This window comes from Melospiza melodia, chromosome 7 (genome assembly GCF_035770615.1).
Source record: "Melospiza melodia melodia isolate bMelMel2 chromosome 7, bMelMel2.pri, whole genome shotgun sequence".
In the NCBI taxonomy this organism is placed as follows: domain Eukaryota; kingdom Metazoa; phylum Chordata; class Aves; order Passeriformes; family Passerellidae; genus Melospiza; species Melospiza melodia.
In genome coordinates this window covers 31,373,254-31,395,916 of record NC_086200.1, presented here as the reverse complement: position 1 = coordinate 31,395,916, position 22,663 = coordinate 31,373,254, and the positions used below count along the sequence as shown (strand labels likewise).

Here is a 22,663-nt window from a genome sequence, read left to right as displayed (position 1 = left end):
CCCCGATTTCCCTGATTTCCATGCTATTCCCTGATATTCCCTGAATTCCCTTATATTCCCTGATTCCCTTGATATTCCCTGATTCCCTTGATATTCCCTGATGTTCCCCGATTCCCCCGATTTCCCTGATATTTCCTGATATTCCCTGTTTTTCCCTGATATTCCCCGATTTCCCCGATTTCCATGCTATTCCCTGATATTCCCTTGATGTTCCCTGATTCCCTTGATATTCCCTGATGTTCCCCGATTCCCCCAATTTCCCTGATATTCCCTGATTTTCCCTGAATTCCCCGCTATTCCCCGCTATTCCCCGGATTCATTTTTCCACCTGCAGCGCCCGAACTCCCGGCCACGCCCCTTTCTTTACCCCGCCCCTCACCCGGACAAGGGCGTGACTATGCAAATAAACACCCTCCATTAACCAATGGCAGGGCAGCCCGGCTGCTGTATGCAAATCTTCGGGCGGGGTTATGCAAATGTCAGCGGCGCTGCTCCGTCAGGCGGCGGCAGCGCTCCGGGGGCACGGACGGGACCGGCACCGGGACCGGGACCGACACCGGGTCTGACACCGGGACCAGCACCGGGACCAGCAGCGGGACCAGCAGCGGGACCGGCCCCGGGGCCTGCCCGGCTCCGCTGCAGCGGCGGGAGCGCGCGGGGCCGCCGAGGAGGGAGCGCCGCTGCCCAGGTGCGTGTCCCGCGGCGGGCACGGGGGTCCCGCGCTCCGCTGTCACCGGCACCGGGCACGGGGCACGGGGCACGGCCACAGGGGCAGCAGCGCTGTCTGTGCCGCTGCCCCCGCCGGGGCTCCGGCCGCATCCCGGGGCGCACGGGCACGGAGCGGGAGCGGGGCCGGCCCGGGAGGGGCCGGTGCGGCCGGGCCGGCGCCCGGCGGGCGGCTCTGGGCACGGCGGAGCCCCGGCCCCCGCCCCGCCGTCTCGGGATGGCGGGCTATAAAAAGCCTGCGGTTTGCGCCGAGCCCGGGCCGGTTATTTTTACTCGTGTCTGCGCAGGGAGGAACGCCCGGGTTTAACCCAAAAGTGCAGCCTGGGAGGCAGCCGCCCTGCCCCGGCCCCGCCGCCGCCCCCGGGGCCACCGGCGCCTCCGGGGGCTGCGGGGAAACTGAGGCACGGCAGCGGCGGGCTGCGGGGACAGCGGGGACAGCGCGCCCGGGCACCCCCGATGGCGCCGTCACCTCGCGGGGTCGCACAGCGCCCTGGCTGCGCCGGGCACGTGCCGGTCCCTTCCTGCTCCCGGGAGGGGACAGCGCGGCCGCGGCTCCGGCCAGGGCCATCTCCAGGCTGGTGGCACCTCCATGTGGCATCTCCGGAGCGTCCCAGTGCACCTGGGTCCCCCTGGCACCCGTGGAGAGTGAGGTGGATCCTCGGCCAGATCCTCCTGCCCAGCACAGCCCGCTGCCAGCGTGTCCCTGTCCCTGTCCCTCCTGTCCCTGTCCCTCCTGTCCCTGTCCCTGTCCCTGTCCCTGTCCCTGTCGCTGTCCCTGTCCCTGTCCCTCCTGTCCCTGTTGCTGTCCCTGTCGCTGTCCCTGTCCCTGTCCCCATCCTCAGGGATTTTTTACTCTTTTGATGACAGAAGCTCTCCCAGCGCTGCCAGTGTGGAGTTTCCCAGGGAATGGATTTCCGTGGCAGCTCGGGATGAGCAGGGAAGGGGGGATGGGACCCAAAGAGGGGGGGCAGTGCCCCCGGGACCCCCCGGGCATCCCTGGGGCTGGGGAAGGAGCGGGGGGACCATCAGGACACCCAGGGCTGGCCCTGTGCCACGCTGCCAGCCGGACACGGCTCAGTGACATCGGGGAGCTCTGGGGGAAGGAGGGACGTGGGTGAGGCCCCAGGTCTGGCTTAGGATCCCAAACCTGCCCAGGGCACCCAAGCCATCCCGAAAAGTGATTTGGGAAACTTTGGGAAAGTTCTGTGCAAAGGGAGAGGGATCCTGATGGGTCCTGCCAGCAGTAAACCAGCCTAAACCAGGCAGTAAACCAGGCAATAAACCAGCCTAAACCAGGCAGTAAACCAGGCAATAAACCAGCCTAAACCAGGCAGTAAACCAGGCTAAACCAGCCTAAACCAGGCAGTAAACCAGCCTAAACCAGGCAATGAACCAGGCAATGAACCAGCCTAAACCAGGCAGTAAACCAGCCTAAATCAGCCTAAACCAGGCCTCAGGTCTGGTTTAGGACCCCAAACCTTCCCAAGCCCAGGGCACCCACGAGAACCCAAAAAAGTGGATTTGGGAAACTTTGTGAGACTTTGGTGCAAAGGGAGAGGGACCCTGCTGGGATCCAGCACTGAGGGGCTGCAGAGCCTGGCACGCTGCTGTGGGGGCACCCAGAAGGATTTGGGGGGAAATCAGGACAATTTAACCCCCTTGAATTTCCCTCCTTTTCCCAGAAATCCCCTCAGGACTGTGAGGATAGAGCAGCTCTGTGGGCCAGGCACCCCCAAAGGCACAGGAGCAGCCCTGGGTGGCCCCAGCACCAAGTGGGGACCACCCCCCCAATTAATCCCGTGGGAACTGTGGGTTCCTTCCCTGCATGGAGCCTCAGTGGTGCCCTGGGTTGGGGGGCGTCCGTGTGTCCGTCCACCCTCCCCGGGGCCATGAGCTGCCTCGGTTTTGGGGCCATTTCAATCCTTCCTCCTTCCTCACACTCATTTTGGAACCGAAAATCCTCCACCCATCGGCCCCGAGGCTTTCACTCTGTGTCACCCCCAGGGGGACAGCGACAGCGACAGCGACAGCGGGGCTGAGGGTGGCACTGTCCCCAGAGCCCCTGAACCCGAGGGCTTTATGGCTAATGGGTACTTGGGAAGTTGGGAACAGGGTTTGGGGGGTCCTGGTGGTCCCAAACCCGAGGGGTTTATGGCTAATGGGTGTTTGGGAAGCAGGGATGGGTTTGGGGGGTCCTGGTGGTCCCAAACCCGAGGGGTTTATGGCTAATGGGTGCTTGGGAAGTTGGGAACAGGGTTTGGGGGGTCCTGGTGGTCCCAAACCCGAGGGGTTTATGGCTAATGGGTGTTTGGGATGCAGGGATGGGTTTGGGGGGTCCTGGTGGTCCCAAACCCCCTCAGGGCCCGTCCCCACCTCTCCCCCATTTCCCAGCCCGCCCCCCCGGCTCCCAGTCCCGCCCGGCCCGGTGCTGGTTTGTACTGGTCACTTGTTTAAACAACCTATAAAAAGCAGGAGGGCCCAGCACAGACTCCACGCTCAACTTTGACTTTTCCCCGCGCCGGGCTCGGGATGCTGCTCACAGCAGCTCAGCCCTTCCCAGGGGACCCAAACCACGGGGCCAGGGCTGGGCTGGGCCTCTGGGCACAGCACTCCGGCTCTGGTGCTGCTAAACCCCCACTGCAAACCCCATTTTAAATTCCCATTTAAAATCCCCATTTCAAACCCCATTTCAAATCCCCTTTTCAAGCCCCCATTGCAAACCCCATTTTAAATTACCATTTAAAATCCCCATTTCAAACCCCCATTTTAAATTCCATTTCAAGCCCCCATTTCAAACCCTATTTCTCAAACCCCATTTTTCAAACCCCAATTTCAAACCCCCATTACCCCCATTTCAAACCCCCATTTAAATTCCCCATTCCAAACCCCATTTCAAACCCCCATTCCAAACCCCATTCCAGACCCCATTTCAAACCCCTATCCCCACCCCTGTTCCCCTCCTGGTCCCATCACCATCCTCCTCTCCCTCCTGTGGGGTTTTGCTGCTCCTGGCTCAGATTTTCCCCTCCCTCGGGATAGAAACCCTTTTCTCCCTGCTGTAATTGTATAATTGTATTTTTTCTCCCAAAACGCTTTTTGGGAGCTGCCAAAAGCCACCAGCGGGTGTTTGAGAACCGATCCCCTCCCAGTCCTTCCCAGTCACCCCCAGCTCTCAGATTTGCAGCAAAACCCCCATAATTTGGTACAAAAACCCTTTTCCTGCACTTTCTGTGCCCCATGGGACAACGAATCCCTGGGCAGCTCCAAGACCCTGACTCGGAGGTGTTTTAGGGGAGCGCTCAGTCCTGGAGCACTTTTTCCTTTAATATCCCCCCTGCCTGAATTTTGGGATAAATTTGGTGGATTTGGGGTTTCTGGGCCCATCCAGGGGTGCTGGGGCAGTGCTGGGCGCCCCGTTGTGGTGCCGGGGATCCCATGGTGGCTCAGGGAAAGAACACACAGCTCTCTCGGGGTTTGTTTGGTCTCAGCTCGCTAACCAGGAGCTGGAACTGGGAATTTACACCCCTGGCACTGTGCAAATGCCCCCTAAAGGCACAGAGGGGCTGTGGGGCTGGTTATAAACCAAATCTCAGTGTGGGGTTTGGGGTGAGGCCGAGCTGTGGGTGCTGGGTGCCACTGGAATGGTTGGGGTGAGGTGGGAGTGATCCCAAACCCAACCCCGATCCCAATCCCAATCCCAACCCCAACCCCAACCCCGATCCCAATTAGAGCCTCTCAGGACCCCTTGGAATCGCCCTGTGGGTGCTGGAACCTTCCATGTCCCCCTGGGCATCCCCCCTGGGGCACTGAGGTACCGCAGCACCCAAGGGTCTGTCCCCAGGAAAATCCTTGGAGTTATTTCATGTCCCTGTTGCAGATGGGGGTTGCAGCCGTCCATCCATGGATCCATCTATCCATCATCCATCCCTGTGTCCGTCTATCCATGAATCCATCATCCATCCATTCCCGTGTCCGTCCATCCATCCATCCATCCATCCATCCATCCATCCATCCATCCATCCATCCATCCATCCATCCCTGTGTCCATCTATCCATGAATCCATCGTCCATCCATTCCCGTGTCTGTCCATCCATCCATCATCCATCCATCCATCCATCCATCCATCCATCCATCCATCCATCCATCCATCCATCCATCCATCCATCCATCCATCCCTGTGTCCATCTGTCTGTCCACCCCTGTATCCATCCATCCATCCATCCATCCATCCATCCATCCATCCATCCATCCATCCATCCATCCATCCATCCATCCATCCATCCATCCATCCATCCATCCGTCCCTCCATCCCTGTGTCCATCTGTCTGTCCACCCCCGTGTCCATCCGTCCCTCCATCCCCCAGTCCTGCCCCAGGCTGAAGCTCTGCAGGGACGCGGGGGGGTCACAGCCGGTCCATCACCCCCAGCCCCAAACATCCCAACCCCGGGTTCCAGCCCCAAAGTGCCACCCCCAAAGCGACCCCTGGGGAGCTCGGGGTGTCCCCAGGGAGCGCCGCAGGTGTGGGAGGCAGGAGAGCCCCCAGGGATGGTTGGGAACGGGAAAACCTCTCCTTTTCCACCGGGGAATTCATTCTCGGCCCTTTCCGGCAGGCCCAGGGGCTCCGGGCACCCCCAGGCCCAGGGGAGGGGGCACGGGGGGGGTCGTGCGTGGGCCCGGGGACACAGGGTGGCAGTGGGGCCGTGGGAACGGCAGAGCAATTTCCTTCCATAAATTAAAATTAGTTTTGATCAGCTAAAAATAGCAGCGAGCGCGCTGGTGAAATGGCAGCGTGCTGGTCGAGAGGGGGAGGGGGACACGCGGGGGGACCCCAGGGTCCCCAACTGCCCCCTGGCACCCGGCCTGGCACGGGGGGGTCCCAGCGCTGTCCCCAAGGCGGAGCTGCCACCGCGCAGCGTCCCTGCCCCGGGGCTTGGGGACAGCGGGGACAGAGCCAGGCCGGGGCTGTCCCCACACCGGGGTGGGCACACGCTGGGGACATCTCGGTGCCACCCGTGCCTCTGCCCCCTTGGTGGCATTGGGGGATTTGGGGTGGCTCTTGCTGGGGGGTGGCAGAGGGGCAGGAATTGGGGGGTGGGACAGGAATTGGGGGGTGGGACAGGAATTGGGGGTGTGTGACAGGAATTGGGGGTGTGTGACAGGGATTGGGGTGTGTGACAGGAATTGGGGTGTCCCAGCGTTGTGGGGGTGACAGAGGGGCAGGAACTGGGGTGTGTGAGAGGAATTGGGGTGTCCGACAGGAACTGGAGAGTCCCAATGCTTTGGGGGTGTCAGAGGAGCAGGAACAGGGGGATGTGACAGGAACTGGGGGGATGTGACAGGGATTGGGGTGTCCCAGGGCTATTGGGGTGACAGAGGAGCAGGATTTGGGGGAATGTGACAGGAATTGGGGTGTCCCATCGCTGCGGCAGGCTCGGGGGGCGCTGGCACCCCTCAGCCCCGGTGTCACCGGTGTCACCAGCCCCTGCCCCTGTCCCTGCTGGCTCACGAGGCCGCAGGGTGCGCGGGCGGTTTCGCTTTGCTGTCTCCTCGTGCAGCCACTTCCTGGCCTGCGAGTGGCGGAGGGCAAATTTAGTCTGCTGGAGCTTGAGAAAAAAAAAAAAGAAATTAAAAAAAAAATCCCCAAATTTAAACCTCAAACCAACGCTTTTGCTTGAGGGACCCTCCCCGCCGCCAGCCCGGCCCCTTTTAAACGCTCTCCCCATCCCACGGAGCTCCAGGAGCAGCTTCAGGAGGAGCCTCGGGGTTTGGGGTGAGAACTCCGCTGCGAAAGCCCTCAGAATTTGGGATCCCGTGATTTGGGATCACTGCCTCACCCCAAGGTGCTCGGGGAGTGATGGATGGGCTGGCTGGGCAAGGCCGAGGGGATTTTTTCCCCTCTAACCCAGCAGAATTTCCCGATTTTCCCCCACTTTCCGCTTGGCCACCATCTTCACGGAAGAAGAAATGACCGAACTTCCTCCGAAAATCGATTTTTTTTCGCGGCCAAACTTATTTTTGGCGGCGCCAGGGCGGACTGTGGCTGGGGCCAGCCCCAGGGCTGCGGGGCTCAGGCGTCTCTCGCTCTCTTCCAGCCCCGAGCCCAGCGGAGGAGGCCGAAATGGGCCGCAAAAAGATCCAGATCAGCCGCATTTTGGACCAGCGGAACCGGCAGGTGGGGCTGCTCGGGGTGAGGTGGGGTCAGGGAGAGGATGAGGAGGATGGGAGGCAGAATTGCCCCGTGGGGAGCGTTTCTGGGAGAACCGGGCGCCGTTTCTGGGGGGTTTTCACGCCGGCCCCCCGCAGGTGACCTTCACCAAGCGGAAATTCGGGCTGATGAAGAAGGCCTACGAGCTGAGCGTGCTGTGCGACTGCGAGATTGCGCTCATCATCTTCAACAGCACCAACCGCCTGTTCCAGTACGCCAGCACCGACATGGACAAGGTGCTGCTCAAGTACACCGAGTACAGCGAGCCCCACGAGAGCCGCACCAACTCCGACATCCTCGAGGTAGCGCCCGGGGCGGCGCCGGGGCGCGCGGTGCCCGGGGACCCGCTCACGGTGCCCTCCCCGCAGACGCTCAAGCGCAAGGGGCTGGGGCTGGAGAGCCACGAGCTGGAGCTGGACGAGGGCCCGGAGCCGCCCGCGGACAGGAGCAGGAGGCTCGGAGAGGGCGCCGACCTGGCCCTGGCGCGGCCCAGGTTTTACGTGAGTCGCGGGTGGCACGTGGAGGGTCCTGTCCCCTCCATAGCCTTGGGTTATGGCTCGTGCTGCAGGGTCCTGAGGGTCCCCAAGTGTCCCCAAGGGTCCTGTCCCCTCCCTGGACTTGGGTACTGGTTTGTCCTGAAGGGCCCTGAGGGTCTCCAAGGGTCCCCAAGGGTCCTGTCCCCTCCCTGGCCTTGGGTTCTGGTTTGTCCTGAAGGGCCCTGAGGGTCTCCAAGGGTCCCCAAGGGTCCTGTCCCCTCCCTGGCCTTGGGTTCTGGTTTGTCCTGAAGGGCCCTGAGGGTCTCCAAGGGTCCCCAAGGGTCCCCAAGGGTCCTGTCCCCTCCCTGGCCTTGGGTACTGGTTTGTCCTGAAGGGTCCTCATTGCCCTCCTTGGCCTCTGGTTCATCCTGAAGGGTCCTGAGGGTCCCCAAGGATCCCAAGGGTGGCTGTCCCTGAGCCCTGTGTGTCCGTGAATGACCCCAAGGGTCCCTATTCCTGTCCCCTCTGTGTCCCTGAGTGTCTCTGAATGTCCCCGAGGGTCCCTGTCCCTGACTCGTGTGTCCCCAAGGATCTCGAGGGCGGCTGTCCCTGATCCCCGTGTGTCCCTGAATGTCCCCGAGGGCCGCTGTCCCTGACCGTGTGTGTCCCCAGGGGTCCCGAGAGTCCCAAGGGTCCCTGTCCCTGACCCCTGTGTGTCCCCAAGGGTCGCTGTCCCTGACCATGTGTGTCCCCGAGAGTCCCAAGGGTCGCTGTCCCTGACCGTGTGTCCCCTCAGAGCCCGGTGCCGCTGCCCGAGGCCGCCTACGGCAGCTCCCCGCCGGGCCCCGAGGGCTCCCTGGGCTCCCCGCAGGGCCCGGGCCGCCCCCCCGCCCTCAGAGCCGCGGCCCCCAAAGCACCGGGACGGTCCCCGGGGCCGCTGCCCCCAGGTAGGCTCGGGGACACCGCGGGGGTGGGCGCAGGGGAGGGGACCCCACCGTGGGGTCTGTCCCCATCCTGGGCACCCCATCCCTGCTGTGGGGGTCCTGTCCCCACCATGGGCACCCCATCCCCGTCCTGGGCACCCCATCCCCACCATGGGCACCCCATCCCTGCTATGGGGGTCCTGTCCCCATCCCGGACACCCCATCCCTGCCATGGGGGTCCTGTCCCCACCATGGGCACCCCATCACCCCCCTGGACATCCCATCCCTGCCATGCACACCCCATTACCACCATGGATGCCTCATTTCCTCAATGGACACCCTATCCCCTCCATGGTGACTCCATTACCACCCTGGGCACCCATACCCTCCATGGGGACCCCATTTCCACCATTGAGCACCTCCTCCTTTCCATGGACGGCCCATTCCTTCCACAAACACCCCATTCCCACCATGGTCCCCCCACCATGGACCCCCGACCCCGGGCACCCCGTTCCCACCATGGTCCCCCCACCCCGGGCACCCCGTTCCCGCCCTGGCCCCGTCCCGGCCGTGCCCACCCCATCGCCCCCGAGCCCCGCCGGGATTTTCCCCGCCCGGCCCCGCATGCAAAGCTCCCCCCGCGGGGCCTTCCCGGGCGCGGGGCCGGGGCTGCGTGGGCAGCAGCGGGGCCGCAGCTGTGGAAACACCGGCCCGGGGCGGCTCCAGCTGCTTCCTGTGCCCGCCGGCCCCGGCGGCAGCTGCGCCCTCACCCGTGCCCGCCGTGCCCATCCCGAGTGCCGCAGCCCGGCACGGAGGCTCAGCCCCTGGCGGGGACAGAAAAGGGGCTGGAAAGGCCACAAACCCGGGGCTGGAGCAGGGAAACCTCCTGGGGTGGGAGGTGGCACGGGATGGGGACAGGCAGGGAAGGGGACAGGGAGCACCCCAAACCCAGGGATAGGGACAGGGAACATCCCAAATCTTGGGTGGGGACAGGCAGGGATGGGGATAGGCAGCATCTGAAATCCTGGGATGGGGACAGGCAGGGATGGGAGGACAGGCAGCACCCCAAATCCTGGCATAGGGACAGGCAGTGCCCCAAACCCTGGGATGGGGACAAGGAGCACCCCAAACCCTGGGTGGGGACAGGCAGGGATGGGGACAGGCAGCGTTCCCAATCCTGGGATGGGGACAGGGAGCACCCCAAACCCTGGGTGGGGACAGGCAGGGATGGGGACACACAGCCCTGTCCCCTGTGTATGGCCCAGAGCCCCCTCCAGCCCTGCCCTGCTGTCACCCCTGTCGCACCCCGGCGGCCCGCTGGCAGTGGCCGTGCCGGAGCGCGGCCCGTGCAGGCACACTGGGGATCCCCGAGGCTCACCCGTGTGTCCCGCTGTCCGTCTGTCTGTCCCCAGGGCTCGGCTACCCCCTGTTCCCCGCCGCCAGCCTGGGCCGCGCCCTGGCCACCAAGACGCCGCCGCCGCTGTTCCTGGGGACCGAGGGCCGGCGCGGGGACAGCCAGGGCGGCCTGGCCGGCGGCCGGAGCGGCAGCACCGCGGCGGTGAGTCTGATGTCCCCAGGGCCACGGGGCTGTGCCCAAGGCCACAGGGCTGTCTCCATTGCCACATGGTGGTCCCCGAGGCCACACGGCTGTGCCCAAGGCCACATGGCTGTCCCCGAGGCCTCACAACTATCCCCAGGGCCACGTGGCTGTCCCCAAGGCCACACGGCTGTCTCCATTGTCACATGGCTGTCCCCAAGGCCTCATGGCTGTCCGCAATGCCACACGGCCACCCCCAAGGCCTCATGACTGTCCCCGAGGCGTCACAACTGTCCCCAATGCCACATGGCTGTCCCCAGGGCCACGTGGATGTCCCCAAAGCCATGCTGCTGTCCCTGCCCCAGACCCCGCTCCTCCCACGCGCCCCTTCCTTGCTGGGGGACTCAGGGAGGGTTTTGGAGGGTCTCCCCGGGGATTTGGGGCCCAGAACCCATTGGGGTGCCCCCGTTTGGGGTTTGGGGCCCAGAACCCATTGGGGTGCCCCCATTTGGGGTTTTGGGGCCCAGAAGCCATTGGGGTGCCCCCATTTGGGGTTTTGGGGCACAGAACCCATTGGGGTGCCCCCATTTGGGGTTTTGGGGCACAGAACCCATTGGGGTCCCCCCGGGTTTTGGGGCACAGAACCTATCAGGGTGCCCCCGTTTGGGGTTTTGGGGCACAGAACCCATTGGGGTGCCCCCGTTTCCCGCAGCGGCCGCTGTACCCCGCCCTGCAGACGCTGAGCCCCGGCAGCTCCGGCCTCCCGAGCCACGGCCTGGCCGGGTTCCCCTTCCTCAGCCCGGCCCCGGCGGGTGAGTGGCGCTGCCCCAGCCTTGTCCCCTCCCTGGTCACCCCCTCCCGCTCACTCTGTGCTCCCACCCCGCAGATTTTGGGGCTGGGGAGGTCCCGGCGCCCCCCGGATTCCTGCAGCACCCCCAGGCCTGGCAGCACCCCCGGGACGTGGCGGCGCTGGGGTGAGGAGGGCTGGGGACAGGACAGGGGACAGAGGGGACAGGATGGGGGACAGGGTGGGGACAGGGGGAATATGGCTGGGGACAGGGCAGGGGACAGAGTGGGGACAGGGGGGACACAGCTGGGGACAGGGCAGGGGACAGAGTGGGGACAGAGTGGGGGACAGGACAGGGGACAGGACAGGGGATGGAGGGGACAGGGCAGGGGATGGGGGGGACAGGGCAGGACAAGGGGGAACAAGGCAGGCAGGACATGGCCTCGCTGGGGTAAGGACAGGGGTGGCCCTATGGTGGGGACAGGGGGGACAATGCGAGGGTGACCGCATTCTGCTGCACCCACAGCTGTCCCCTCCCAGCCATGGGTGGCACCGAGGCCCAGCCCCCCCCCACCCACCGGGTGCTCTTGGGGGTCACCCCGAAGCACCCCCGGATTATTTCCAGCCGGGTTCCCCCTTGGACCTTGTCCCCATGTCCCCCCCAGCAGCTGTGTGGGCCCAGAACCAGCTCAGGACAGGAACTGGGAGGGTCTCCACCCCTCTAGGGGTGACAAGGGGACACGGGCACTGTCCCTCACCACCCGTGCCCTGTCGCCGCAGGGCCAGCAGCCGGATGGTCCCCGCGGAGGAGCCAGCCGCTGCCGCTGTCGCTGCCGCTGTCGCTGTCCCCGGCGCGTCCCCGCAGCCCGTCAGCATCAAATCCGAGCGGGTGTCGCCGGGGCTGGGCTGTGCCCCGGGCACCCCCCAGCCCCCCCTGGCCCCCCTGGCGCCCCTCAGCGAGGCCCCCCGAGCCCCCGGCGAGCTCCAGCCCCGCGATGGCTTCGCCAAGAGCTTCCCCCCGTTCGCGCCGCGGCCGCTGCCGGACGAGCCGAGGGCGGCTGTCCCCGCTGTCCCCGCTGTCCCCGCTGTCCCCGCGGTCCCCGCGCGGAGGGGACAGCCCGCGGACGTTTGGCAGAGATAGCGAGGCCGGCGGGGCGCGGGCAGGGGGAGCAGCCCCCGCTCCTGCCCCATCTGAGCCCCTCGGGACCCCCCCGTGCCCCCGGTGCCATCTGAGCCCCCCGTGCCCCCGGTGCCACCGGGCTCCTGTAGGGTCCCTCCCTGTCCCCACGCGGGGGCTGCAGCTCCTCGGGAACCCCCGTGCCCCGGGTGCCACCCCGGTGCCATCTCAGCCCCCGTGCCCCCGGTGCCACCGAGTCCCCGGCGCTGGGCGCCGTCCCCGCCTGTCCCCAGCGTGTCCCCAGCAGCGGGAGTGGCCGGGAAGTGCCACGCGGTGGCAGCAGGACTGAGAGCAGCGGCGGCGGCTCCAACCTGGCAGCCCCGGCCCGATCCCGCGGCCAGGGGACAGGGACAGGGGCAGGGACAGGGACAGGGGACGGGGGACAGGGGACAGCGCTGCGCCCCCAGCCAGGGGCTTTTTCTATTTATTATCTTCGCACCAATAAAGAGCTGGGGGGCTCGGGGTGTCTGTTGTGAGGTTTTTGGGCTCAGGCAGCCCGGTTTGGGGTGGCATTGTCCCCACGGGAGAGGCGACACTGCCCGCACCCCCTCGGTGACCCCAAAAAGCCTCTCGGGGGCCTCAGAGCACGGGGGAGGAGGAAAAACCCCTTAAAATCGAGATTTGGGGGGAGAGGCGGGGGTTAAGGCCCGGCCCAGCTGAGCTGAGCCTGTTTCAGCTCGGGGCTGGGCCGGGTTTGGGGGTTCTGCCGATTTTGGGGTGGGGGGACATCCCCAGGGGGCTGTGCTGGGCACAGCCACGCTGCCGGGGGGTGACAGGGAGGGACAGCGGGGTCCATGGGGACACCCTGGGGGTGACAGGGAGGGACAGCGGGGTCCATGGGGACACCCTGGGGGTGACAGGGAGGGACAGCGGGGTCCTGCAGTGCCACCGCCCCACGGGGACACCCTGGGGGTGACAAGGAGGGACAGCGGGGTCCATGGGGACACCCTGGGGGTGACAAGGAGGGACAGCGGGGTCCTGCAGTGCTACCGCCCCATAGGGACTCCCTGGGGGCCTTCGGGTCCCCCCAGCACCGCCTGGGCACCCCCAGATCGGGGTCAGACAGGGCCGGGGTCCCCCCGCAGCCCCAGGGCCGGGCTGGGCCCCTTCCCTCGCGGGGGGGGACGGATTACAGCCCCCAGATTAAACCCGGGGCGGGAGATCAATCCTGGGGAGAGTTTGCCGGGTTTAATGGAGCGCCGTAAATACCAGGCGGGATTAGGGGGCTGTGCCGAGCCGCGCCGGGCCGAGCGCCACCCCCGAGGGTGGCGGGTCCCCTCAGGGCCACCTTTGGGACCGGGCCGGGCCTGTGGCTGCGACACAGCGGGAGCGGGAGCGGGGGCTGGGGTAAGAGACTCTGATTGAATAGCAATGACTGCATGATTTATGGTTTGCATTATTGCACGCCTCATTTGAATATATGCTAATCAGGCTTTTTTTTTTTTTCCCTTTTTTTTTTTTTTTTTTCCCCTCTCTCCCCCTGGTTTTGTTTGTAAGATTTAGATTTGCTATGGCAACCCGCTGGCATGGAAGGAGCGCCAGGAAATGTCAGGGCGAGGTGAGCCCCGGGGAGGCGCCGGGGGCTGCGGCGGCGGCGGGGGGGACACGGCGGACCCGGCACCGGCACCGGCACCGGCGGCGGCACCGAGGGCAGGGCGGGAGCGCCGGGAGCCGCACATGCCAGCCGTGCCCGCAGCTCCGGTACCGCCCGTCGCGACGGGTCCCGAACCGGGCTCGGGAGGTGCCCTGTGGTGTCCCCAGCCCCGCTCGGGTGCCTCGGACCGGCCTTGCTGTCCCTGTGTCCCCAGCCTGGCGGAGAGGGTGGCACTGCCCCGAGGGTGGCACCAGGGACCCGCAGCGGCCTCGGGGTGCGGGGGTGGCACCGGGCAGGGACAGAGCGGCGCTGTCCCCAGGCACGGCCCGGGGTGGCCGCCTCTGGGCTCCGCGAGCCCTCGCACCGGCCCGGTCCATCCCGGTCCCTCCCGGTCCATCCCGGTCCATCCCGGTTCCCTGCAGGCCCCTCCGGGGCGGCCGCGCTGCTCGGGGGGCTCGGGGGGCTCCAGCGGGGCTTTGTCTGCGGCCGGGACCTGCCGGGGGGACCCGCACCCCAATCTGGAGTCTGGAACCTTTCCGTCCGTGCCTGCCATGGGCGGGTTTGGGGTAATTCCGTCCCACAGCAGCGCCTGCCAGCGGATCGATCCCTCGGGGGGGGTGTCCCCGTTCCGAGGGGACATCCCGGGTCCCCCGCTGTCCCCACGCTCAGCTCTGCCCGTCCGGTGCCCGGGGACACTCCGGGTTGTGCCACGGTGTCCCTGCAGGGCCGCCCTCCCCAGCCGGGACCGGTCTCCGCTAACCGGGGCCGTTCCGGGGCGGCGCCGAGCCCCGGGGCTGCGACCCCGACGGAACGGAGCTGGCCGGTCCCTTCCTGGCGTCCCCGCCGCCTCAGCCGGGGCCGGGCCGGGCACCGGGCGCTGCCTGTCCCCCGGTGCATCCTCCCCCGAACACCCACTCGGTTGTTTTGCAAAAGACCTGAAATATTCATGGCGCTGCGCCGAGCGCCTCTTAATGAATTTTTGATCAAAACTCCATCGAGGAGCCCAAATCCGCCACGCGCTCCCCTAAATCCGCGCCCTCGGGGCCGGGGGGTAGCGGGCCCGCCGGTACCGGGCGGTGGGAGGAGGCGGGCCCGGCCCGAGCCTTTTACCGGGGGAAGCCCCCGGGCAAACCGAGGGCGGGGATGGCACCGCAGCACCGGGCACGGGAACTGCCCGCAAGATTTGGGGTGTCCGACGCCCAGGCCGGGCCTCCCGCCTCTCCCGGGGCCGGCGGGGAGCGGCCGAGCCGCCGGGAAACCCCGGTTGGACGGGACGGGCCGGGGACGCGCGCCCCGGTGCCCCCAGGCTCGGCCGCGGGGAATATTCGTTAATGAGGAAATGCAGAAGCGGAGCTCATTAGGGGAGAGCGCGGAGCCCGGGGCCATCCCGGAGCACCGGGCCCGGGCGGGCAGGGCTCGGGAGGGCACCGGGGCGGCACGGGGGCGGCACCGGCGCGGTCCCGGTTCGGCGGCCGCGGGTCCCGGCGGCTCCGGGGGCTCAAACCAGGCCTGGATCTCGTCAGGGGCTCCGGGTCTGCAGGGGTTGGGGGTCCCTGGGTGTCCCCCCTTCCCCGGGGCCGAATTTGGGGCGCGAACCCCCGGGCGCTGAACGGAGCCCCCCGGGGTATTTGGGGTCTTTTTAGCGTTCCCAAAATCCCGGCGCGCCCGGGGGAACGGGGGGAAGGGGGAATCCGTTCCCGGCCGCTTCCCGGGGTTTGGAGTGTTAACCCGCGGAGCCGCGAGGGATTTGGGGTGGAATTAAATAAAACCCTGCCAATTTCTGCTTCATTTCCACGCAACGATCCCGCAGCGGCCCGGGAAAGGGGAGCGCCTTCCGCAGCCCCGGAGGGGGGCACGGGGCAGGGGGACCCCCAAACCCTCCCTGCGCCCCCCATGGGGTGCCCCAAATCCCGAAGGTCCCCGGGGAGGCGCGGTGGGGTCCCCGGAGCGGCCGGTGCCCCCCGGTGCCCGCGCAGGGCCGCATCGGCGGGGTCAGCGGGATTACTGCTGTTATTATTATTATTATTATTATTATTATTATTATTATTATTATTATTATTATTATTATTATTATTATTATTATTAGTGTATCTCTCCTTTTTTTAAAAAATAATAAAATCCTCGTTATTTTTAGGTTCTGCCGCTGCCAGAGCCGCCCCCCGCCCCCGCGCTCCCCCCGGCCCGGTTCCCCCCTCCCTCTCCAAGCTCCGGGCGAACCTATCCCGCTCCCGACGCGAGCGCGTCATTCCTTACGTAGTAAAATATGGAGAAAGCAAGGGAAAAAAAAAAAAAAAAAAAAAAAGACGCATTTTTTCTCCCCTCCTCTCTCCCATCTCCATTTCCAAAAGGGACAAAATGGATGTTTGGGCGGAATCCGCCCCCCGTCGCTGCCGCCTCTCCCCGCGGCCCCGTTGGCGGCGGGGCCGGCGCTGCCCGGTGCGCTCGGGGGGTTCGGGCGGCGGGCAGACGTTCCCCGTTTAACCCCACGTAACGGCAACGTGATCGCGGGGGCTCCGCTTCCCGCGGCCCGGCCTGGACGGCCCCGGGCCCCGCGCCCCGCCCGCTGCCGGTGCCGGTGCCGGTTCCCCCCAGCCCCGGTGTCCCGGCGGTGCCGGCTCCCGCCGCCGCTAAGTCAGTAATGGACGCAGAGGTGCGGAGGGAGGTAAATAATCCCCTCCCCACTCCCTCCTTTTCCGCCGCCGTTTTCCCCCCTCTCCTGTGCCCCGCACTGAACTCCCCGCGCCGGTGCTGCCGCCGGTGCCGCCGGTGCCGCCGGTGCCCCTGTGGCCCGCGGGGCAGGGCAGGGCTGGGCGGGCACCGGCGGCCGCCCCGCTCCCCTTCCCGTTCTCCCAACTTGGAGGAAGTCTGCGAGGGGGGACCCCGCGCCTCCCCTTCCCTCGCCTGATATTTTTAATTTTTAATTTTTTTTTTTTTTTCGGGGGGTGGGTGGGGTGTTGTGCGCCCTCCCCCCGCCCCATCCCGGATTAGGGTCCCGGCAGCCCCGGTGTGAGTGTCGGGCTGGGGGCGAGGTGGCGCGGGGAGGGGGGCCCGGGGACGAGGCGTGGAAAGCTGCCCTCCCTCCGGCTCCCGCAGCGCCGGGAACAATGGCCACGGGCTCCGTGGGGACAATGCCCGGCGGAGCCGAGCTGCTTGGGTTGCAGGACACGTCCTCCACCGCCTCGGCCACCCCGGGCCCCGGCCCCCCGCTCCCCGGGCCACGCACCCCCCGCTCCCCCGGCACCGTGGGAAAACGCGTGGCCGCGCTCGGTGGGGACACAAGGGAGGGGACACCAAACTTGGCCCAAAGTGTCCCCGCGCCGCTCCGGGGTCCCCGCGGAGCCCTCCCGGCCGCTGTCGCCCAGCGCGGCTCCTCCCGGGGCCCGGCCGGTGCCGCGGCCGCGCTCAACAGGTCGGTACCGGGCCGGGCCCAGGTGCGCTCCCCCCGCGCCGCCGCCCGCTCCCAGCCGGGCCGAGCTCCCCCCGCGCCCCCCGCCCCTCATTATTCCTGTTATCCCAAGGCAGCCTCCGTGCCCAAACGCCGGCATGTGCGAGGCAAACAGAGCGCGATTGTTCCGAGCCTGGGAACGCGCGGAGGGGGCGCGGGGGCCGCCGCCCGCCGCCCCCCGCCCGGCCCCCGCTCAGACGCGATTGTGATGGAAATAGGCCTTTCCCCGCATGCTGTTGAACTTGATGTTGACTCCTTTTCTTTTTGGAGTTTCACATCTCCTCGCTCACTTGTTTTGTGGGAAAATTTTCTCCCGAGCTTCGGTGTGAAATTAATTAATCGGGGCCTCTAGATGGCAATGGGACACAAAAGGGGACAGCCCGGGGAAACTCCGGCAAACTCACAAAAGCCACCCCCGGGGTTTAGAGCCCCGGGGCCGGTCGGAGCGACTGCCCTGCCCTGCCCGGTGCCCGAGGTAAGGGGCTGCCGGAGCGGACTTTCGGTGTGTGCAGCTATTTTGATATTTTTTAAAATTACAATTTTGCGGGGGAAGGATTTGGGGTTAAAAAAAATATTAGAGAGCAGGGAGAAAGGGGCGTGGGGATGCTGTGTGGGGTTGGGGCGTTGTGTGGGCATTCCCTTCCATCCCTGCGTTGGTGCGAGGCTGTAAAAACAAGAGGAGGAAAAAAAATAGAAAGAAAAAAAAGAACACAAGGAAAAAAAAAATTCCCATGCAAAAGGCCGGGGTTGAATTCGGCATTTCTGGCGAAAGGAAGGAAAAATAATTAATTCTCTTGGTTTGTTGCTATTTTTCCCCTTGGAAAAAAAAAAGTATCTGGGGTTTTCTGCTGTGCCCGGCTGTGCCCGAGCGGGCACGGCGGGGATTCCGCGCCGTTGTTCCCCGAGCTGGGGAATCTCCGCCGCGCACGGGGACGGGGGAAAACCAGTTGGGCTCCCAGTCTGGGCTGGGAATGGTTTGTTCGATCCCCAGCGCCTTCCCTCGCCCGCAGTTTCGGGATCAGCGGCGGCGGGGGGAGAAATGGAAAATCAGATTTTCCTCGGAAGCGCTTGGCAGGGCAGGATGTGATGGCTTTGAGGCGCATCAATCTTTTGCAAAGCGTTGGGGGAATTGGGGGAATATTTCCGCAAATATTTAGGCCAAAAATACGAGCGTCAAACGCCATCCCGCTCTTTGTTGCCGCAACACCTTTGGGTGACAGCCGCTGCGGGAACAAAATCATGAAAATCTGTTAAATCTTTAGTTTTCCCCCGCATCGATATTTTCAGCTGGACAGGGATTCGGGGGAATTTTCCCGGGGGTTTGGGGACCCCTTTTCCTTGGGATCGCTCCCCCGAGCTGCTGGAATGGAGCTGCGAAGCGGCGCGGAGGGAAACGACTCGTTGGGTTTTAAATGCAAATAATTCCCAGCGACGTTGGAGTCAAACGAGCGGAGGGGGGAAAAAAAATTAGAGAAAAGAAAAAATTGGGGCGGGAAAAGGAAAAGAAAAAGATGAGGAGGGGGGGAAAAAATCTCGGTGGGGAAAAAAGCGGGGAGGGAAATAAACAGCAGAAAAATCCACTTTGGAAGGGAACCGGGCCGGGCGGGAGAGCGGCTCCGGTGCCCGGGGAGTGCCCGGTGCGAGGCCGCGGTGCCCAGGGAGGCTCCGGTGCCCACGGCAGGGGCGGGCTGGTACAGACCGATGGGCAGACGGACAGACGGACAGACGGACAGTCCCCAGGTGCGGGGCTGCCCCAGTCCAGGCTGTCCCGGCCGTCCCCGCAGCCGAGGCCGTGTCCCAGCGCGGCCCTGCGCTGTGCCCACCCCGCGGGCGGACGGCACCGGCCCCGGGCACCGCACGCCCTGCCCGCGGCGGGACCGGCCCCGGGCACCGGGCAGGGCTCCCCGGCGCCGCCCACCCCCGCCCCCGCCGCCGGCCCCGCCGCCAAAGTTGCTCCAAGTTGGAGCGATGGCGGCGGCTGCTCCTGACGCGTTTCTCTCTTTCCCTCCCCAGGTGGGCACGGCGGGCACCGGACACCGAGCGAGGCGGAGGTAACGGCGGCTCCCCCATCTCCTCGCCGGCGGCAGCCCCGGGACGCGGCCGGTGGCACCGGAGGGATGCGCGGCAGGTGCGGGACCCGCAGGTGGTGGCGGTACCGGGAACGGCGGCAACTTCCCGGCCCGGGGACCCCGCTCGGTGCGCTGGGACGGGGCCCCGCGGCCGGCCGGGCTGCGGGGGCTCCGGGGCTCCGGGGGATGCGGGGCCACCGTGCCCAGCCCCGCCGCTGCCTCCCGCCGAGGCGGCCGCCGGTTCCTGCGGCGAGCGCCGCGCTCGCACCGGAGCCCAACATGGCTGCTCCAGTGAAGGTATTTCAGCACACGGGGCTTGGGCCAGGGCACAATGGGGCACCGGGGGCGCCGGGGCCGGGCCCGTGCCCGCAGCCGCCGGGGAACCGGGCACAGGCCGGCTGGCAGCCGGTAAGCGGCGGGAGGAGCGGGCCCGGGCGGGCCCGGTGCAGCCCCGGGCGCGGACACGCGTGGGGCGGCCGCTCCCCCGGTGCCGCCGCTGCCCCGCTCTCCCCGCGCCTCCCGGGGCCGCCGAGCCGTGCCCGGCGGGCACCGGAGAGCGGCGGGGCCGAACGGGGCCCTGCGCGGTGCCAGCGGGGCCCTGGGCGGCGAGAGCGGCACCGGCGGCGCCCCCGCTGCCCCGAGCGGCCCCTCCCGGTACCGGGCCCGGGCCGGAGCCGCTCCCGGGGCCCCGGCGAGGCTCCGCCGGTGCCGTTCGTTCCCTCGGCGCTCGTTGCTGGGTTTTACCCTTCGGGCAAACGGGACCGAGCCGTGGGCAGCGGGACACGGCGGAGCGGGCGGGCACCGGCGGCAGCGAGGCCGGGGCTACCGGCGGCCAGGGCGGAATCCCGGAGCCCCGGCTGGGAGGTACCGGCGGGGCTCGGCCCACGCGTGGAGCGGAGCGTGCCGAGGATGGCGGGCGGCAGCACCGGGGCCGTGCCGGGAACGAGCCGGGAATTTGGCACCGCTGGCACCGCGGCCCCGCTGGCCGCGCTCGGCCGGAGCCGCGGCGACGGTAACGGCGATAATTAATAGCCATAATAATGATAATCAATTAGCGGCAGCTCGGTGGGAGAAGCACGGACGAGGCACGACCCCGCACGGCCCCGGTGGCGGCGCGGCCGCCGTTCAGCACCACGGAGAGCGGCGGGGCCGGTGCCCGGTTCCCGGTGCCCGGTGGCGGCGGGAGGAGGCTCCGCTCGCTCCCCGCGATGCTGCGGCCGCCGCTGGCAGCTTGGGGGGCTCCGGCCCAGGGCTGCCCGGCCCTGGGGGTGCCCGGTGCTGGGCAGAGAGCCCCGGTGATCCCGGGGAGCGCCGGGGCTGGCGGGTTGGCATTTCCGCAGGCGCCGCCGTTCCTTCCAGAGCGGATATTCCATATACTCCATGGGTTCCGTAGATTCTATAGGTTCCATATATTCTATATATTCCATATATTCCATATATTCTGTCTATATAGGTGTGGGTATATAAAAGGCCGAGTGCGGGCGGCAGGGCCCGGGTCGGATCTCTGCCTCCCTCCCGACACCGGAGCACCGGGAGCGGGAGCCGGGCCCCGCCGCCCAGCCCGAGCGGCCGCTCTCGGTGTGCATGGCCGGGGCACAGCGGGCACAGCCCCGGCCTCCTGTCGGTTTCGTTTTCCGCCGTTTCACCGGGGCTCGGGGCCATGAGGCGGCCCCGGGAGGGCTGCGGAGCCCGGGCCAGGCCGGGGGACCGGGGACGTGCCGAGCCTGGGGACAACCGGGGACACATTCGGGGGCCCCGCGTGGCTGTGGGTGCGTGTGCGGGGACGTGCGGGCACCCGGGCGAGTGTGACCATCGGTGTGAGCGGTGCACCGGGGAGAGACGAGCGCTGCGTGTGCTCCGGTGTGCCCGGGCACCTCGGCGCGCTCCGTGCCCGCGGGGGTCGCGGCTGTGCCCCCGGTGGGTGCCGGGGAAAGGCCCCGGTGCCCCCGCCCCGGCCGGTGCTGCCCCGGGAGAGCGGAGCGGGGCCCCCGCACCGGGCAGCGCCGGCGGGACCGGCCCCGGGCGGCCGCACGGGGGGGACGTGGAGCCGGACCTGGGCCCCGCGCGCCGGGCCTGCCCCGCCGCCCCTCCGAGCCGCGGCCGCGCTTTCCCCCGGGCCAGGAGGGCTTCTCCGCTTCTCCGGGCCCGTCGGTGGGCTCCGTTCCACCGGGGATAACGGGTGGTTCGAGCCCCGCTTGACTCCCGAGCATCCTCCCAATTTCCCTCTGCAAGCGGCTCGCTGAGCGCAGCCCCGACGGGAGGGACGGGCCCGGCCGCCCCGCACCCCGGGGCCGCTCCTCCTGCCCGGGCACGGGGCTTGAGCGCAGCCCGGCCCCCGGCAGCGCCGGCCCGAGCGGGGTTACCCCCGGGGCACCGCCGCCTCCCCGACGGGGCGGGCCGGCTGCGGCGGCGGCGGCACCGGCGGGGCCCGGCCCGAGCAGACGGAGCGGCCCCCGGGGACAGCGGCGGCCGTGGCGAATGGCGCGGCCCCGCCCGGGGGGTGACCCCTGCCCCGGCCCCACGCCCGGGCCGTCCCAGCCCCGCCGCTCGCGCTTTGTCCCCGGCGGCCGCCCCGGCCCTCCCCCGCCTCCCCGCCCTGCAGCCAGTCCGCCTCTGCCTCAACTTTACAGGCAGGGCCCGGAGGCGCCGGGCGGCGGGAGAGGCACCGGCACCGGCACCGGCACCGGCACCGGCACCGGGCGGGGATGGCCACCCCCTTCCCATTCCCCTTCCCCATTTCCGTCCCTTCCCCGTCCCCGTCCCGGACCGAGCCTCCTCCTCTCCCCGCCGGCCCGGGAAGGAAGCGCTGGCCCGGAGCCGTCGGCAGCCGCGGGATGCGCAGGTACCCCCGCCCCGGGAGCTCTCCCGGGCCTCTCCCGTTGGGTACCGGGGCAGCCGCTCCGCCGATTCCCCTCCGAGCGGCCGCAGCTCCCCGGGAACGGCCCCGCCGGTACCGGGGCCCTGCCCGGAGCCCCCCGGTGGGGACGGGGCCATCCCGGGTGATCCCCCCGGGCAATTCCCGGCCCGGAGCCGCGGGAGGTGCGGGGTCCCTGCCGGGTTTGCGGGGCCCGGGAGCGGATGAGGGAGGAAGGGGAGGAAGAGGAGAAGAGCGCGGGGGGACCCGGGGGGACCTTTGGGGCTGGGCCCGTCCCTTGCCCGGGCGCTCTCCTGACTCAGCAGTTCCGTGCCGGTAACTCCGGGAATTACCGGGTGGGCTGGGGCTGGGGGCGAGTCTGGGAATGCCAAGGACCAGCAGCTGGCACGGACCTGGCAGCGCCCTGGGCCTGTCTGTGGGGCTGTTCCTGGGGGGACACGCGGTGCCACTCCTGGCCTGTGCCACCCCTGCCCTGTGCCATCTCCACTCCCTGCCACCCCTGTGCCATCCCTGTCCCGTGCCACTCCTGCGCCATGCCACCCTTGTGCCACCCCTGTCCCGTGCCAACCCTGCCCCATGCCACCCGTGTTCCATGCCATCCCTGTGCTGTCCCATCCCTGTCCTGTCCCTCCCCTGCCCCTTGCCATCCCTAGGCTGAGCCCGCTTTGGGGTCTGGTTCCTTTTGGGGGCACCAACATCCCCCTGTGGCTCTGGGGTGGGCACCGGGGGTGGCAGTGCCACATTCCAGGGCACCGCAGCCCATCCCCGCTGTGCCACCCTGGTGTTCCCTCGTGGTGGCACCGAGGGGACAAAGCTGGGGCACCGCGGTGGCGCCGGGGCGCCGATG

General features: G+C 67.4%; 2 protein-coding genes across 5 annotated transcripts in view; both read left to right on the top strand.

Moving 5' to 3' along the window:
• The first annotated feature begins 667 nt into the window (after positions 1-667).
• On the top strand, positions 668-11,797 carry MEF2B (myocyte enhancer factor 2B). The gene is made up of 9 exons (XM_063161333.1): positions 668-688; positions 6,821-6,900; positions 7,032-7,235; positions 7,302-7,433; positions 8,206-8,356; positions 9,745-9,890; positions 10,582-10,681; positions 10,756-10,843; positions 11,437-11,797. Exons 2-9 carry the CDS (start codon positions 6,847-6,849, stop codon positions 11,795-11,797), a joined length of 1,236 nt encoding a protein of 411 aa, XP_063017403.1. The 5' UTR covers positions 668-688; positions 6,821-6,846.
• A 1,532-nt stretch (positions 11,798-13,329) lies between these two features.
• Positions 13,330-22,663, top strand: part of LOC134420569 (uncharacterized) — a 31,906-nt gene continuing 22,572 nt past the window's right edge. For 2 of the 4 annotated variants that reach the window (XM_063160724.1, XM_063160726.1), the window contains exons 1-2: positions 13,330-13,391; positions 18,886-19,000. In XM_063160724.1, the coding sequence (XP_063016794.1) occupies positions 13,379-13,391; positions 18,886-19,000 (128 nt within the window). In that variant the 5' untranslated portion in view covers positions 13,330-13,378. Of the gene's footprint in view, positions 13,392-16,004; positions 16,090-18,885; positions 19,001-22,663 lie in introns of those variants that run through there. The other 2 variants (XM_063160725.1, XR_010028390.1) reach the window with 2 other exon arrangements.